Source organism: Aythya marila, assembly GCF_965140915.1.
Source record: "Aythya marila genome assembly, chromosome: 2".
NCBI lineage: Eukaryota > Metazoa > Chordata > Aves > Anseriformes > Anatidae > Aythya > Aythya marila.
The window spans coordinates 36,574,587-36,592,008 of NC_139043.1; the positions used below are offsets into that span (position 1 = coordinate 36,574,587).

General features: G+C 44.4%; 1 protein-coding gene across 5 annotated transcripts in view; it reads left to right on the forward strand.

Moving 5' to 3' along the window:
* Positions 1-4,704, forward strand: part of CREB5 (cAMP responsive element binding protein 5) — a gene marked incomplete at its 5' end in the record, with an annotated part of 257,184 nt that extends 252,480 nt beyond the window's left edge. For 4 of the 5 annotated variants that reach the window (XM_082752545.1, XM_082752544.1, XM_082752543.1 and 1 more), the window contains one exon: positions 500-4,704. In XM_082752545.1, coding sequence (XP_082608671.1) covers positions 500-663 — 164 coding nt within the window. In that variant the 3' untranslated portion in view covers positions 664-4,704. The remainder of the gene's footprint in view (positions 1-499) is intronic. The other variant, XR_014316827.1, reaches the window with a different exon arrangement.
* Positions 4,705-17,422: the final 12,718 nt, after the last annotated feature.

A 17,422-nucleotide genomic window follows, 5' to 3' on the forward strand; every position in this document is an offset into this window, starting at 1 on the left:
TTTTTTTAATCGCGCCTAATGGAGACATTGAACTGATTATGTCTAGCTGATGCATTTTACAAGTATGGTAATTTATGGACAAATTCTTTGCTTGGCTCTGGAGTGGCTCAGAAGAGCCTTGGGGTTAATATTTGCTAGATTGCAACATTTTCTTAAAATAGAGCCCTTTTCTATCTCCTCTACATCACTACGCATCTGGCTTTTTAACAGTACTCAAAGAAAAAATATGTAATTGCATTACATGCCTATCAACTGTTGCTTGAATTAGATTTTCTGTGATGCAGTGCACTGCACTGCAATTTTGATTTCTGCTGGAGCGAATAAAGCATTTAAGCATCCCAACACTAGTTTTATAAATCTTAAGATATTGGAATTTTCTCCTGGCATTGGTTTTATAGTCATTAAGGCACTGGAGTTTTTCCAAGGTCCCGGCTCCTGAAGCCAGGTGAATATCAGATCGTTGAACGTGTGTTGTCTCTGTCCCTCACGCCCTGCCCAGGTCCCGAGAGCAGTCCTCCTGCAAGCCCGGTCCCAGCGTGCTCCCAGCAGCAAGTCATCCAGCACAACACCATCACGACCTCCTCCTCTGTCAGCGACGTTGTGGGAAGCTCCACTCTCACCCAGCTCGCCAGCCACAGAACAGACATCAACCCAATCCTTTAAAACTGGTTGATCAGAAACTGCTAGGGGAGTGTGGAAGCGTATCAAAGCATCCTCTGTGCTAAGGACATTTTTGACCGTAACACAAGCCTGGAAGATTCCTCAGTTCTTGAAAGACTCTGGCTTTCATTTTTATAGTTATTAAAATGTCTTTTATACTTAGTTACATAAAAGGGAGTTATGCAATTAATATGCTATCAGCTTGAGAAATGCTTTGGTGCTTTCTCCAGTTTTTTTGGTACCAGTTACTTGTTTATAAACCTAACTGTCTATGTACATAGTCACGTTTCCTTCTCACCAATCTAGCCTGAAGCCTCAGAAATACGGAGTTGTGTTAAACTGCAGCTTGTTAGCCAATGTGAGGCATGAAAAGTATTAAACAGAGTCATATGTAGGTAACTAGGAGTAATTAGGCTATAAATATAGAGAGAGGGCATCTGCTGACAGCATCATAAAAAATGAGTTAGCGTTGTGCTATCACCAGAACCCTGTCTTGTATTCAGAGCCTTTTTCAATGCGGTTACGTAGCTATGTGGCTATCAGAACAAAACCAAGCCCAAATACTGTGCCCTTTTGTCCAGCTTTCCTCCCCACCTCTCTCTCTCACCCTGCCCTTTTTGTCCTTACATTATTCTCACATCTTCCTCCTCCCTTCCCAAGCCCTCTGTCCTTCTCTTTACCAAACTTTTTCCTGCTTTTTTTTTCTCTCCAAGACATCCTCACTTCCACCTCTTCCCCTTCTCTCCCCCCACCCCCGGAGAACAGGAATGAACAAGCAAAAACTTGAAGCCCCCTAAAAACCGCCAGCAAGGCTGCTGCTTTCACTAGCTCTTCACCCGCAGCTGGGCTGTGCTGAGCATTTCTTTTTTAAAAAATACAAATGCTCCTGATTTAGTGCTTTTAATAAACAGGGAAAGGCGAAAGCAGTGCAGTCACAGGTGAAGCAGGATTGAGAGCCAGCTGTGTTGACGCTAGGAGCCGTGTAAGTTGCTGAGGTAAATGGCTGTGGCACAGTGCAGGCATAGCAAGTAACACCTGAGAATTACAGCAAGTTGTTGTTTTTTTTTTTTTTGCACTGCCAGTCGTTAACATAGTAAATCTGTGTAGTATATAATAATTCAGGAAAGTTCTGTTCCCTAACTTGCTTACATTGTTCTAGCACCAAAAGCTAACAGCCTCAGATTTCATGGGCTATAAATGAAAAATAAATCAGTGTAACCATTCTGACCAGTTGGAAAAATGCCATTTTTAATTACCAGGGAAAGTCCCGCTCTCTGCAGGCATCCCTTTAGATGTACATGGACTTGTCCTGAGCTGGCAGACATCAGTGGAGCTTCACTGACTTTAATGGCACTTATGCCAGTTTATAGCGGGTAAGGAATTGTCTCATAATGACGCTAAATTTTTTTTTTTTTTAAAGCACGCAGCCGCTAAGAAGTGCTGCAAGAACGGCAAATTCCACTGTGCTCGCTGGATAAAATTCAGTCCTGCAAAGAGGGTCTGTAAAGGGGCTTTATGCCACAATTAAGGGTTTTGTTTGGACTATGCGCTTGCCCCTCAGCACAACGGATTTGCATCCCAGAGTAGTAGCAGTGATTGATGGGAAAATCAGAGGGAGATGATGCCAGTTAATTATGCTGCCTTTCAATATCCTGGGACCTGGTTTTGCTCTCATGGCTGGCAGCGGCAACACCTCCTTCGTCTGCCTTGGGGAGCGGGCTCTGAGTTGGCGATGAGCGTTCAAACATTTCAAACTGCATCTTTAATAGCAAAAGCTAATTCATGCTATTCCTGGCAAATGTTCCAGTCCTGAACACGCTTTGTTCTGAAGCGAGGTTCTTGTCCTCAGCCGCTGTTTCTTGGGTTTGAGAGGAGTCGTGGGTTTTATGTAGCGGGGTGACTCTTCTCCGTGTGGGAAGGAGAGCTCAACAAGTGAAGTGGGAGGCACTGTCAGAATCAGGGCCCTCGTGGAAGGAAAGGCAAAATTCTGAGGATCATATGTTTCTGAATTAGTTCTTCTCTTGGTAACTGACTTTTTATCAGTATTCTTGAACAGCTCTCTTTCCATTTATGCAAATACATTCAAAAGAAGATTTTTAATGTACAGTGTAAATCTTGACTTGATTATATAGTCTAAGAACCAAAAAAAAAGTTACGAAAAAATACAAATGTAAAGGATTTTCTATTATATTTTAGACAAACATATACTTTTAAAGTGTTTTAAATACTGAATCTATAATTTTTTTTAACCTCCAGTTGTAATAGCTAAATGGTCTTGCTTCATCATGGCTCCCAAAGGAACTTTTTTCAAATATGCAGTTGAGCAAAATGTTCCAGCTGAGTATCCACGATGTAAAAACAACAAAATAAGCCTTTCCCCTGTGTCTGAATTTCATCATTCGCTGTGAAAAATAAATGCTATTACAGGGTTAATTTAAAAAAACTTTCCCTCTATATGGGTAGCACTTAAGTACATTAAAAAGTAAAAATCAAAGTTGTTGATAATATTAGAATACCCAGTTGAGCTACACTGCACTAGAATTACAGTTTAGCTTCATTTTATTCACTCTCCTCAATTAAAATATTTAGCTGTTAAACTGAAAGCCTCTACATTAAAAAGGGAAAAAAAAGAAAAAAAAAAAAAAAAGAAAAAAAAAGAAAAATACAAAAACCTTGCCTAAGTTTTGTTAAATTCAGCAACTTGACAGTTTGACTGATGTGTATTATATATAGCTCAATTATTTCTTTTTTTAATGCTAACTAGGCAAGCCAACCACACATGTTGGCCTAAATGTGTAATTACAATGAAATGTCTCCTCTCTATACTATTGGCCTTTAGGTATAATCATTGCTAGTGATGTGGAAATAAGTAAAGGATGAAAAGCTATTTGCTATTGCTTCTTGTAACTCTGTCGCAGGTTCACAGGCCAAGACAACATGCAGCATATTTATATTAGCTCTATCAGTAAAAGGACCAACCCTGCCAGGCACCTTATATCGCTCACCAGATTCACTTCCACGTGAAAATATTCTTGTTTTCCAGGGGAGGGGTCTTGCAGCCTTTCCTCAAGCCGCCGGTCCGGCCGTGGACCGAGCAAAGGCCGCAGGAGAAGCCCCTGCCCCTCGGCCCCCCGGGACCGGCCTTCTGTGGGCGCTGGTGGAAGCGGCCTGCTTCTGAGCACGTCACTCGCCATGCACTTACTGCGATCTTTCATTCGAGGAGAAATCCTGCTTTCCCACCAGCTGCTACTGGAGGCTGACACACTTTTCTCTCAAGTCCAACCCGTTGGTGGGCTCCGTGCCCCGTCCCAACGCCGGTGGACTTCTTGCAGAGCTTCCCTGGCCGGCTTTGCTCAGCGCTGTCAGGGCTTTGCCAGGAGGAAGCCTCCCCATGTCACAGATAACTCCTCTGGAGGGCATCTCTCGTTGCGTGACAGCCGAAGTATGTTGGAAATCTCAGCCACGGACAATTGCAATACTTGTATCAGAAAGAAACTATGCTGTGATCCGGCTCCTTCTCCCCCAGCCCCTTCCCCGGGTCAACTTATGCAAGCCATATTCATAACACTGCCTGTGGGAGACAAGTAGTTTGTGTGCTATCATGGTGTGTTTTATAAGGACGATGAGGATGATTTGTGGAGAATTTTGTGCTGTTTGAAGTTAATTCCTGCTACGAAGCTAAATGTATGCTGCCCATGTTCTGAATAGTGGAAAGTCAATGGTTCAGTGCCTCAGTGCGTGTGGATTTCGTGTGTTAACTGACTCCGTCCTGTTAACTAACAAGCCAGCTATAACTGTTGTTAAATGCCCAACTTTTGAGGATTCATATTTTTTTAAGCAACAATATTTAGTGTTTAAAACTAGCCTTTTAGTTTAGGCAAAATGTGCTTTTTAGCAGCTAATACCTTTTTTAAAAAAAAAGCGTATAGAGTGAATTTATGAAAATTCATGAGGACCAAAGCAATTTTAAAACAGGAATCTATTAATTTAGTAATCACATAGAATTTTATAAAGTATTTATTAATAAATGTTATTTTAACACATTCCATTTGAACAGTATTCTTGTACAGAATCTGTTTCCTTTCTTTCTTTTTTTTTTCTTTCTTTTTTTTTTTTTTAAGTTACAATATTAGTTTTGCAATAAACTACTCTAGGTGTGTGTGCATCTTAATCCTTCAGGGTCTCAAGCAGAAGTCATCCATCTAAGATGGAAAAGTTTGCTGAGGTCAGTTGTACAGAAATTCCTAGAATTAAATGTTTTCCTTAAAGCAGCATCTGCTTTTTTTTTTTTTTTTTAGTAGAAACAAAACAAATTATGAACCTTTAGTTGTTTCCTTTGTATTGGAAAATGTGCTCTCTCATTTTAGAAAGCATGGGTCAACATATATATAACTGGAAAGCTTGTCTTTTTTCTCTCTCTCTCTTTTTTTTTTTTTTTTTTTTTTTTTTTAGGCTGATTACATACATCACCACAGAAGATCTAACCCCATTGTTGTTTCTTTTCTAATATCACATAGTGAGTTGCACTATACTGCCTTATCATTGCCTCTTCTGTCCTCTTACTAAACAGTGTTCCTTAGACGTAGACCATTGAAACTCCATTATACATCAGATAAAATTACTGGAGGGGGAAGAAGAAAAAAAGATTGATCTATAGACATAAAAACTAAACTGTGCCTATAAAACAAAACCAGTTACAACTAATTAGTATCTTACTTCTACGTTTCAATTATTTATATTATTTTAAAATTGCACTTTAGCTCTCACTCTCTTTCTTGCTCTCCCTTGTTGAATCATTTATAATTCTCTTGTAAAACATTTGCACCAGATACATTTATATGCTTTCACTGGTGGCATATCTACAACTTGTCTCTCACACCTGCCCGAACGGAGAAGCTGAGAACAGCCAGTCTGCAGTGTGACTTAGACTTTACACCCTCTTCATGATAGCATATAAATGTTTTATTATGCAAAGTGTGTGAGGCAGCATCTAAGCTACATTTATAATCTCTCATCCTGAGAACCAAAGTGTCCTGTATAGCGTAAGGTCAGGAGACTGGCTCTGTTGTGCATGATAATGCACTTTGACTGTTGTCCAACCCACGGTAGCTGCAAAGCTGCAGTGATAACAGTGGCCATACTATGTATTAGAAGTTTAAATCAATAAAATATGTTGCCTTATAACTTGACTAGGGACAGCACCTTTAAAAAAATAAAAAAGAAAGAAAGAAAAGAAAAAGAAAAGAGACTAAAAACTTCTAAGGACAAACAAAAGCAATAAAATTTCAAGCGATCTGATCACCAAATATATATATATATATCACTTTTTCATTTCTGAAATAATCATGTTATTGCAAAGACAAAATAGACTGTTTACATCAATAACCTCTTTTTTTTTTTTTTTTTTTTTTTTTTTTTTCCAGAGCTTCCAGTTATCTCAGTTTTATCAGTGGCTTTACACTAAATTGCTTACTGTTACTGGCTTTCCATAGCTTTCAGAACTACTTTATAGCAAATGTTAAAACTCTGTGAGGCCAAAAATGTCAGTGTTCACACACACTCACAAAAAAGATTGATTCTCTAAATGGAAATGTGATCCTTTCCCAGGCTCTCCTTGGAGTGGAATCAATAATTGCAGCCCGCTATATTTAGACTGATGTGTAATACCTGGTATTCAGGATATCCAGTTCTATATTTATGCAAAATAAATGCTACTTATGCTGTTTCCCTGGGTGGAACTGTTCCCGACCCCCACACACATAACAGCATGCCAGCTTGTAAGACTATTAGACCCAAATCTCTTTTTGTCTAAAATCTGTGCAACAGCCTTCTGAATGAAGACTGGAAACTCATTCTGCCTGTACAGCAACTGCAGCAGTGTCAGGAAACAAGGGAGGGGGGGTGATAGGGCATCTGAAGGGAAATGTTTTCCTTGCTGGAATCTAGGAAATTCCAGATACATTTTTCCCCCCACCCATAGGAGCTGAGGTTGCAAAGAGATCCCTGTCAGAGACAACCTTTGCCATGCTTCCAAAAGACAACACATTTTGCATGAGAGGTGTGCTCGCTCTTCAGAGTAAGAATAATCGCCACTGAGAGTTTTGCCAAGGACTTTATAATCTGGACTCAAGTGTTTCCCAGCCCATGTTCGTGAGCTCTGTACTTTTCTCTATAACAGCTCATTTTAAACACTGGGTAGCAATCATCCATGAAAATTGCTTTTTTGGAATATTGTCATTGTCCTGGTTTTAAGAAACTTTTAGCACTGCTTGGAGTAAGCCTAAACTATCGAAGTTTATATATAAATATATATATATTATATTAAAAAAGGTGCTGTCACAGTAAGTTTTGGGCTTGAGGTTGTTTGTATTGTATGCAAAGGTTTTGTGTTTGTTTGTCTGTTTGTTTTATTCTGTAAAGCAACCACCTTCCTTACTGGAGGGAGATAATTTTTTTTTATTATTTTTTTTTTGGTACATAAGTGTAAATACTTGCTGCAGCATTTAATATGTTTAATTTTATGTTAAGCTTTTTGTTGCATTGTGAACCCATTATTGTTGCAAATGGACAATGAGTTCATTGAGACTGTTCAACTAGGTCAGATTTTTACATCTCTTTCTAGCTAGAAGAGACAGGATTTTTGTGCATTTGTACAAATGTTAATAATATCACCGCAATTCCAATATAATAAAGCACTCAAATACAAATAATTCCAGTAGTTTGACTGTGTCTATACCCCAGACATTTTACAGGACAGATGACTCCTACAAGCTGCTCATCCGTGATTTCTTTTCTTAGATGGTATCCGGCAGCTCGTACCTGCTTTGTGCTTGGCTGGCTGCATGTGGACCTGAAAACCCTCATCTCCCCCCAAAATGGTGGAGATGAGCCCATGGTGCTGGGCAGAAACCCGTGTGACTGCAGGACCAAGCTGACCTTGCAGACCACCCCTGCACGGGTCCACCATGTGCCCACCAAGGAGACCCAGTGCTTTGCAGGAGCGAGGTCTCTGAAGGTCTTCCAAGCATGGAGGCTGCGAAGCCTCAAACTAAAAGGCTTACGTGGTGGATCCCAACCCGGGGCCTCCGCGTAAGGATGAGACAAGCTGTTATTTTACTTTTCCTTGCAGCTGGAGTGTGCTTATATCAAAATACACTCTATGCTTGTTATCCCGCCAACCTCGCTTCTTGCCAAAAGCTGCCTGGAAATGGATTTCCTGCTGGGCTAATTAGCTCTAATTGTGATGCCCCTGTTATCTTGCCAGCCTCATTTCTCACTATAAATTGGTCCAATACAGACCTTGGCACAACAATGTATAAACCGCAGTCTCGAGCTCATCAGGATGAACCCATCCTTAGGTTCATGTGATGGTGCTGGAGGTCCCGGGGTGATGGCCCGACCTGGCGAGGCTCACAGCCTGTGAGGTACAGCCTGGCCATGGGGACAATCCCACTGTGAGTGTTGGGTCACGGTGTCACCCAGCGGGAGGTGGCCCCAGGCAGCACGGCAGGGCTGCTCCCTTGGAGGCCCTGGCACGGGCACAGCTCCTGCTGCTCTCCCCCTGGTTTTCAAAAGGCTGAATCTGGCCAAGAGCGTTCGCCCTCCTAAAATGGGTAGGAAAAAGGCAGAGTCATTTTGCTGTTCCCATTCTCCCTTTGTAAGAGCTGGGAGATGGGGCCGTAGATGTACATGGCTCACTCTCTAAGGGGGTACAGCAGCTGTTTCCCCAAACATTAAGGCACAGCATTATCTAGAGTCATTTCTGAGGCCTTATGCATCTGAATTGCCTTTAAAGCAAGGCTATCACACCACGGCTTAACCTGTAATTTTACAGCAGGGCTCTTGCTCTGTGACCAAATACTGGAAGAGGATCATCATCTCTATAAAAATAGATGCCTCCCATGAAGGCGTATCACAGGACTATGTTATTGTCCACACAGTTATATTTACACCTGACCGTATGAGCTAAGCAAGATGGATTCAAGCTGAGGTAACACTGCCCTTTACAGCTGATTCATGGTTTCCCAAACCTGAACGCAACATTTGTTGCTCCTCCAAGCAGTCTGCTGTTACCACCGCTCTCCCTGGGCTGCTCTGGACAGCAGATGTCATAACAAAGTTATTATTAGAAGAAAGTGGATCAGTGTGAGAGCACGCTCCTGCCCTGTCCTGTGTGGGGAAGCAGCCAGATCTAACCTGAGCAGAGGATGCATGGGGTTGGCGAGAGGGAAGTTCTAACTTGCATCAGCCAGATGTCATCTTTCAGCATGGGGAGGGAGGATCAGGCAGATATTAGTGTTTTTTTTGGCTTTTATTTTTTTTTTTTTTGGTGGTGCTGGGGTGATTTTTATAAATGCTAGGATAGAGGGAACACTGAACATGCTCTCAGCTGCAAAGCTCTCCAATTCCGCGCTGACTCTCGCTGACTCTCAGAGAACAGTAAAAGGGCCAAGGCCAGTCAGGTCATCCCTCTGGGGATCCCCCTGCACGCAGCATTGGGGAACAGGCTAAGAAATGGCATGGCTGTGTGTGCTCCCCAATCAGCAACCCTTGCCACCCAGAGCTTCAGCGCTGCACTACAGACCCACCTTTAGACTTCTCCTGTCTATGCTGGAGCAGTGCTGCCCAGCTGAAGGCAGTTAATGGGCCTGTTTAAAGCAGAAAAAAAAACATTCCTCTCCACCACAGCTACTGGCCACTGAGGCCCCACTACAGCTCGGGGCCTACCCCCAGAATTACCCTGCTGTACTCGTTTTTGTTGTGGAACGGCTTTATTCCCACTCATTGGAAAGCTGGGCACATGGGAAATGATCACAAGGTTAAAACAAAAACTTCCTGAGAAGGACTTTCAAGGGATTAAAAAAAAAAAAAAAAAGTTAAGCAAGGGAGAGTGGGAAAGGAGGGATCAAAGTTAAAACAGGACAGCTAGCACCCTTCAGATCAGAGCTAGCAAGGGAGGGATTGGGGCTGCGTGCTTCATTCTTTGGTCTTTGTTATTGCAAGGGGCCTAACTTCTTCTTGTGCCTGACTGCAACAGGGACATCAGTTTTAGCAGTGATAAGCAGGGCATTAGTGCTTGTCATTTGCTGACACCCTCCCCCCGCCCCCCCCCCCCCCCCCCCCCCCGCTCCTGCAGCACTCTGCATGTTTTTTCCTCCAGCCCACTCTATCCTCCAGCACAACACAAAGCCATGTTACACGGCTGACCCTCAGAGCTGATAAAATATTGAAGACGTGTGTGCTGATCATGTTAGGTAAGCAAATACCCCGTGAGCCCTGCCATTAGCGAACCTGATCAGCCCATTCCCTGGGGACATGCCGCTGCACAACCCAAAGCACAGCCACAAGCAGGCGGGTAGCTCCCTTCCCAAAGAGGGGGGCGTGAGGGGCTGCTCTGCAGAGGGCTGAGGAATTTGCAGTCCATGTTCCCTGCTGTAAACAATAAAGATGTAGGTATATGTGAGGTGATACAGACAGCTATGGATGGTACAGCTACATGGTATAGATATACAGATGGTACGTGTGTGTGTGTGTAGCAGGTCAGCAGGTGTTTTCATAGGGCATTGCATTCAGCTGACAGCACGTCAAGTTAAAAGAAACACAAATACTTGACATAACTGGCCAGTTCATGTAGGAAATTAAGTCAAGAAAAAATAAATAAAGGCAGAAACAGATTAGTTTGAATCTGGGGCCCCCTGGATTATGATGGATTGCATAAAAAGGTAGGTGGCTTCATGCGGAAGGGCACTTCATCCTCCCCTCGCCTCTCCTTGGTTTCACTAATCATTTTTGTTCTGGGCTGTAAGGCAGCAGAGCCAGTTCTCGCTCATTAAAAGTTGTTGTTAGCTTCAAGAAGCAATGTGGAGAAGACAACACAGAGCTGTGCATGAGAAGGAACTACCCACAGCAAAGACGTGACTGTGACACGGGCTATGCTGGGCTGTGCCTCATACCATAACATGGGCTGTTGTTCCAGCTGTGTCTTTTTCTCCTTGTTGCTTTGCTGTAGCTGTTCCCTGCTCTTCAATTTAGAAGGGAAGCTGTCAGGATTGAAGTTAAAGGCAGGCAGTTTTCACAAGCCAAACTCGTAGGCTGAGGCAGGGAGAGCTTTGCTTCTGTTTTGCCCCAGGGTTGGCTTGCCTTTAGCAGCAAGGTTTTTATCATTCAGCGGGAGTGCATGCAAACTGAAATGACTGACACCTCCTTTGCGCCTAATTCCCCAAATCCTCCTAAATCCACACCCGAAATAGCTGAGGGGCTCCTAACCCTCTGCAAAGGAGTTCCTGCCACCTCTTTTCACTAGTATTTATTTGGCTGCTGGGCCAGTGAGCTGCTGTGCCTAACCAGTCACACCAGCTGGCAGGCGGCCATGGGGCAAGCAGAGCATGGGGAAGCTGGTGGAGGTGGCAGGGATGTTCATGAGCTGCTGTGTGGTCCAGGAGAGGAGAACTGGAGCATGACAGTATTCACAGCTTGTTCCATCACTGGTGGTGGTGATGCCCCACTGTCCCCATGGGCTGTCTTTCTTTTTACAGCTGCCTTCCAGAGCACAGCCCACATTTTAAGTGGGAGGAGGAGCTTCAGACATGTGTCTTCATGACGGCCATTTTCTCTGCCACATTAAGCCAGGTGTCACTCAAGGAGGAGTGTATGAAGTCCCTGCAGCAGCCGCGTCCTGACTAGTGCTGCAGTAACACGCTGCCCTGCTGTACCATTTCGGTGCCACCCATCGCAATGCCACTGCTTCCCCCGCTGAGGGATGGCACCCAGTCACTCACAGCTCACTTCTGAGATGGGAAAATAAATTCCCTTTGAGTCCCTTTGCTAATGAAGTCTCCTCAGCCTCCAAAAACCTCAGAAGACCTCAGGAAGAGGGTGGCCCCTCCTTTAGGACCTCTCTGCCCCCAAGGCCCCAGGGGAGCGGTGGCAGCCCAGCAGCAGTGGCACCGCACGCAGCTCCTCCAGCCTAGTTGAAGACAGCAGCTGGCAGAGGAGGGCTTCTAAACGCTAAACGGCACAGAGAGGAATGAACAATATTAATTTTAAATGGCTCAAGGCCGGCCTTGGAATGAGGCAGGCAAACGTCCAAGCCTGTCAATAATGAGAGCTTTTCAATTAGATGCCATCACTCTCTGCGGCTGCGCAGAGCTTGCTGCGTATCCTCGGCACCTCAGGGAGAGGCCAGGATGCATGAGGTGATGCCTGCGTTGCCCATGCATGGCCCCTTTCACTGCCTGCTTCGTGGGCCTTAATTCAGTGCCACAATTACCAGGGACGTATGTAAATATAACTGTGTATTTGTCCCCGGCAGCACACAGAGAGGAATAGACTGGCAGAACGAGGGACAGAAACCAGAAAACAGGAGCAAGGCCCTGCTTCCCTGCCCCCATTTCCTGCTGTTGCTCACAGGCCGTCCATCAGTGCCCGGCCACCAGACTCCAGGCCCGGGGCGCCTCACCTGCTGAAGGCCCAGCCATTCAGTCCTAGCTACACACCACAGTCCCTGCTCTGAAGGAAAAATGAGCTGGTTCGCTTTCCATTTGTCTTCTTCAAAGCTCTGGCCAAGCTCGTCCTCATTATGAGGCTGTTAAAACACCAATGTTCTTCGCATTACGATTTCCTCTTGGAATAGACGGGGATATTTTTTACGCACTGTAAAAAGATTCTCTGGTTCTGACACATCTTTGTTACTTGTCCAGCCCGAGAGCTTGAGAGATGCATCACAGCAACGCGAAGCCGCATCAACCTTCAAATAAAATGTCCCAACCGTGCACGGAGGCGAGGGGAAAGCCCTGCAGTCTCATTACCCAAACTTGCACATGGTTATAATCAAACGGGTGGGAGGGAAACATTCCCTTGGCCACGGATACCACCGATTTTCTCCTTAGGTTCCAATTCTGTAACTCTTATTCATCCGAAGATAAACGGGCTTTTCAGGCAGGGAAAGAGTGCTTTGGGAGCGGGCTCTAAGGCTTTTCATGTATTCAGTTGTCACTTGCCTTTTACATTCAAATTCTGATGGGTCAGGCTTCCTAGACGGTGTCTTTCAACACCTAATAACTCACCCTGCAAGCTCCAGCGCTAATACACACGTCTTCTTATCAAGCCTGAAACAGCTTTTGGGGGATTATTTTAAAGACACTGGTGCTCTCTCCCTCTGCGTTCATACTGACTACTTCACAAGGATTATTTATGTGGAATTTCTTTCCCATTACACAGCTGAAAACATCACCTGTTTCGGCAGCAGATTACTGGGGTGAGCACAGAAATATTTTGAGGAATTTGGTCATTGACATTTGTTGATGGAAAATCTCGTAACCAAAGCGTGGTTTTTTTGGTTTTTTTTTTTTTTTTTGTAACCACAATAAATTTTATATTTGTTACTGCTATATTCCCATTAAATGCATTAATTACAGGAGTGTTTAATGAAGCAAATTAAAAAAAAAAAAGAAAAAAAAAAAAACACCATTATGTATACAGCACTGTGAAAAACAAGGTATTCAGCAGAGTGTGCTCTTATATACTCTTAATAAAAGGCCTTACCTTAAGGTAAAAACCCAATAAAACATACCATAATGTGCTATGGGACCCACCATTGATTTACAATGCATTACTCCTACAGCAGTAAGCAACTTTTGCACAATACACAGCAAGTTTTTATATATTTATATATAAGACCTTTTTTTCTTCTAACAAAGATTTATTGAATTTCCCCAGAGCATATTCATTTTCTAAAAAGTTCTTTGTTTTATTCTACTATGCTAGTTGTAATAAAGGCAAGGATTTCATTGCTTATTGACACTTGTAATATTAAAATTACAAAAAATGTGAGAGTCAGTATCACAATATTTTCCATAGAAATACATGTATTGCTATGCATGTTCCACAATACTGAATGCAAACGGAGTTTTGACAGTATCTGCTGTTTCGCAAAGCCATAGCACATTGGGCGAGGTCTAGAAATACACCGTCAAATTATTGTAAAGTCCCAGTTTTTAATTCCTCCAAGGAACTATAAATGAGTAACTTTCAACATAAGTTCCTACACCTTCCTCTGTTCCCCCCAATTTAAATGACGAATATGCAAAACCCATACCAGCAATTTCAACCTAACCACTGAGAAAGTTAAATTATGCATAACACGATGAACATGATTTGAAATCCTTTAAGAAATAAAAGAGGATTCCCCAAAACACGCTTGCCAATCCTTCACGTGTCACCAAAGGCTGTTTTTCAAGCGCGATGTAATGTCTCATGATATAATGGAACAGTTCTTGGCGCCCTGTGTTAGTCACCCCGACTATTATAGTTGGCACAGGGGCCTCTCCGTATTCGTTCCTCAGAAGTATTGAAAAGTTTCTGTTTGCTCTCCAATCCCCATTCACTCGACTATAAAATCCCTCAAGACCCAAGCCTGGTTTTGAAAGGGCCCCCTTTTACTCCAGCCTCACCTGTAATAACGGGAGGGAAGTATGCAAGACCCTCGTCCTGCAAATCCATGCAAACACGTGCGGGGAGATCATCAGGATGAGGCCCTGTGGTTTACCGCCTATGTGTGTGCAGGACTGTGGCCTCAGATCAGAATAAGTGCAAGAGATTTCTGGGGATCAAATGCTTCTCTGCTTGCTTTGGTCACCTGAGAAGTGTCTGCCTGGCAGGGAGTGCAGTTAGTCTGCATTTACATGTCTTGGGACAGCAGAGAAGGGAAGAGACAGCTCCTTCACCTGCAGAGCCAAGGCTGGCCGAGGCACATGGAGGCGTGTGGGCACACTAGTGCCTGCACCCCAGGGATGGGATTTCTGCAGTGTCATTTCCACTGCTGCTTTCTGGTGTTTGAAAAGGCAAACGCTCTTCCCGTGACTGGCCACATGCGCTTTGTTTGTGTGAAGAAGATCAGGGTCCATACACAAAATCGGGTTTACATTAAATGGTTACCACAGCTTTTCAACACCCCGGATCAACTCCAGCAATGTGAAACAAGCCAAAAGAGAAGGGAAGGGAAGGGAAGGGAAGGGAAGGGAAGGGAAGGGAAGGGAAGGGAAGGGAAGGGAAGGGAAGGGAAGGGAAGGGAAGGGAAGGGAAGGGAAGGGAAGGGAAGGGAAGGGAAGGGAAGGGAAGGGAAGGGAAGGGAAGGGAAGGGAAGGGGACGACTTTGCCTTCCATGATTTCCACATCTTCCATCTTCACCTGCAGACACTGCAAGGGGCTCTGCCACCCGTTCCCAAGCCTGCACCCTTACAACAGGTTGTCACTGCGTGTGCACCCGACAAGGCCCCACGCTCCCAGTCCCGGCGAGCACAAGCCCCGCTCGTGGTCGGGCCAAACAGGGGACTGGCAGGGGACAGCACCGGTACCGATGGCGGCGCGGGGCCAAACCCGTGCGAACCTCGGGCACCGATCTCGGGCCTCGGTGCTGCTGGCTCGGCATGGCTCGGCCTGGACCCGCTTGGCACGGCTCGGCACAGCACGGCACGGCTCGGCATGGCATGGCACGGCATGGCACGGCACGGCGTGTTCCCTGGCCGGCCGTGCCCCCCTGCGGCGTGCCCGGGAAGCTCAGCCGTCGGTCCCCGCTCGGCCCCGGGCAGCCCGGTGCCGTTTCTCCCTCCTGCTCCTCCAGCTCGGCGGGCTGCCGGGCCAAGTGGCCCCTTAAGCTGAGCTGATGCAAAAGTGAGGCATCGAAACCCGGAGAAGGAGAAAAAGACCATCGAAACGTCTCCCTTGGGGGCTTTGGTCAGGGACAGTGCAAGGCTTTTCTGCAGGGGCAGGGAAAGGTATTACAGGTTTGGTGGCAACCCCACGGGGCAACGGGTTAGCGGCAATGCGGGAAGGATGCCCTGATTTACACAAAAACGTTATTTATTTATTTATCTATCTATCTATCTATCTATCTATCTATCTATCTATCCATCTATCTATTTATTTATTTTTCCTCAGGACCTCTCTTTAATCTGTGGGAGGGTACTGAAAACCCTCATGGGCTGGCATCTTGCTCCTCCTGCAGTGCTACCCAAAGAGATGGGATACCCGAAGAGATGGGTTGTCATTATTAGTAGTATCCATATATATATATGGAGTATCCATATATATATAGCATGTATCTCAGCCGCTTTCTCTGTCATTTCTCTGCTGTTTCTGGTATCAACTTCAACCAGTGGAGAAACGACAAACTGAAAATTTGACACGAAAAGGCTCACTTGGGGTAAAGCTCCAGAGCTTATAAAGAGCATACACAGCCATGTGCTATGAGTAATGAATTTTTCCTTTCTCTACAGCAAGGACAGTCTTCAGCTTTCTGAAGCTTTTCCTGTTAAAAGGCCAAACCTGAAATAAACTAAACAAGCAGCTCTCTCTGCAGAGGGACTTTGTGGATTGGGCATAAATGGCAGGGTTTTGGTAGCCTGGGCTGGGGGGATGGCCAGTGCAGAAAGAGGACATGGGTGGCTCCCACTGAAACATGTGAAATCTGCCAAAATTTCTGCCCGTTAGAAGAGCACATGGTGCCCTGGCTCAGACATATTCAAGAAAGCAAACAGCACAGGGGACAAAGCGATGCTCTTTTTAGACATGGGGCTGGAGATGCTGTGGAGGGGACAGCTGGGGACATGGCTAGAGTGATGGGGGCTTTGGGCAGGAGGTGCTCCCTGCCCCAGGGGAGACATCTCTGAGGGACCAAGGCTCACTGGTGGCCCAGCCCTGAGAACTGTGGCTGAGGAAGAGCAGCAAAGCGAAACAGAAAAAAAAAGGATGGGAATGAAAGAAACCAGTACACCCAGCATGGCTCACCAAAGGGACTGGGATGAACCAAGTGTAGCCTGCATGGGAAATAGGGAAAGTTTTGATGAGACAGAGATAGGAGAGGTGTTTGACCTAAACTGAGTACTGGGGAGAGGAAAATTGGGAAGAAGGATGGAGTCCTGGGAGAGGAAAGCTGCTTAATTCAGCGTTTAATTGTACTTTATTTTGCTCACTACTTTATTCAGTAGTGAGAAATTTGTGTTAATTGGCAGTAAATAATAAAGTAAAAATTCCACAAATTGAGACTCTTTCACCCATGACACCCTGAACACATTATGTTGGCTGACATGAATAAGGAGGCCACAACCCCTTATCACCCCTTCACACCATAAATCTACCCCAGTACAACATGCTCTGCACTCACCATCTTGAAAACTACATTATTCATCGCAAAAGTTACTCATGCATTTGCAATGATATAATTCACCTTTGGACCAACATCTTATGGTGATCTGGCAAATTATCATTTAGGTTATAGATGCTTGAGGCATCAGTGAGAAGAAATACAAATCTTCTTGTCACGTGGGACTTCTCAAAGAAAACAGAGTTTTGAATAAAAATATTTGCAGGTTTTCAGGCCACATGCAAATTTTTCAGTCCAAAGTGTTCCTTTCGGGAAAACCACTAAAATAAGGCTTTAAAATGCAACAGAAGTCTCAGATTTATGAAAAAAAAAAAATCTGTGTTGCACACATCTTACAGTTAAATCATCAAAGTAAATAGGAAAGACAAATATTGTTATTATTCAGCAGTTAATTGGCTTTCTCCATTTCGGTGGGTTCCAGCAATTCCCTTTTACTGAAGGGATCCTTCTTAACAAAACAACACAGATATCCTTATTAATACCCTTGTTTAGAGTGAATGTCTGAGGCAGACAAGCCAAACAAATAAAGCAGCTCCTTGAATCACGCTACTGGAAGTGGGTTCTGCTGAAAACTACTTCTGAAAAAAATAGTGATTAGAC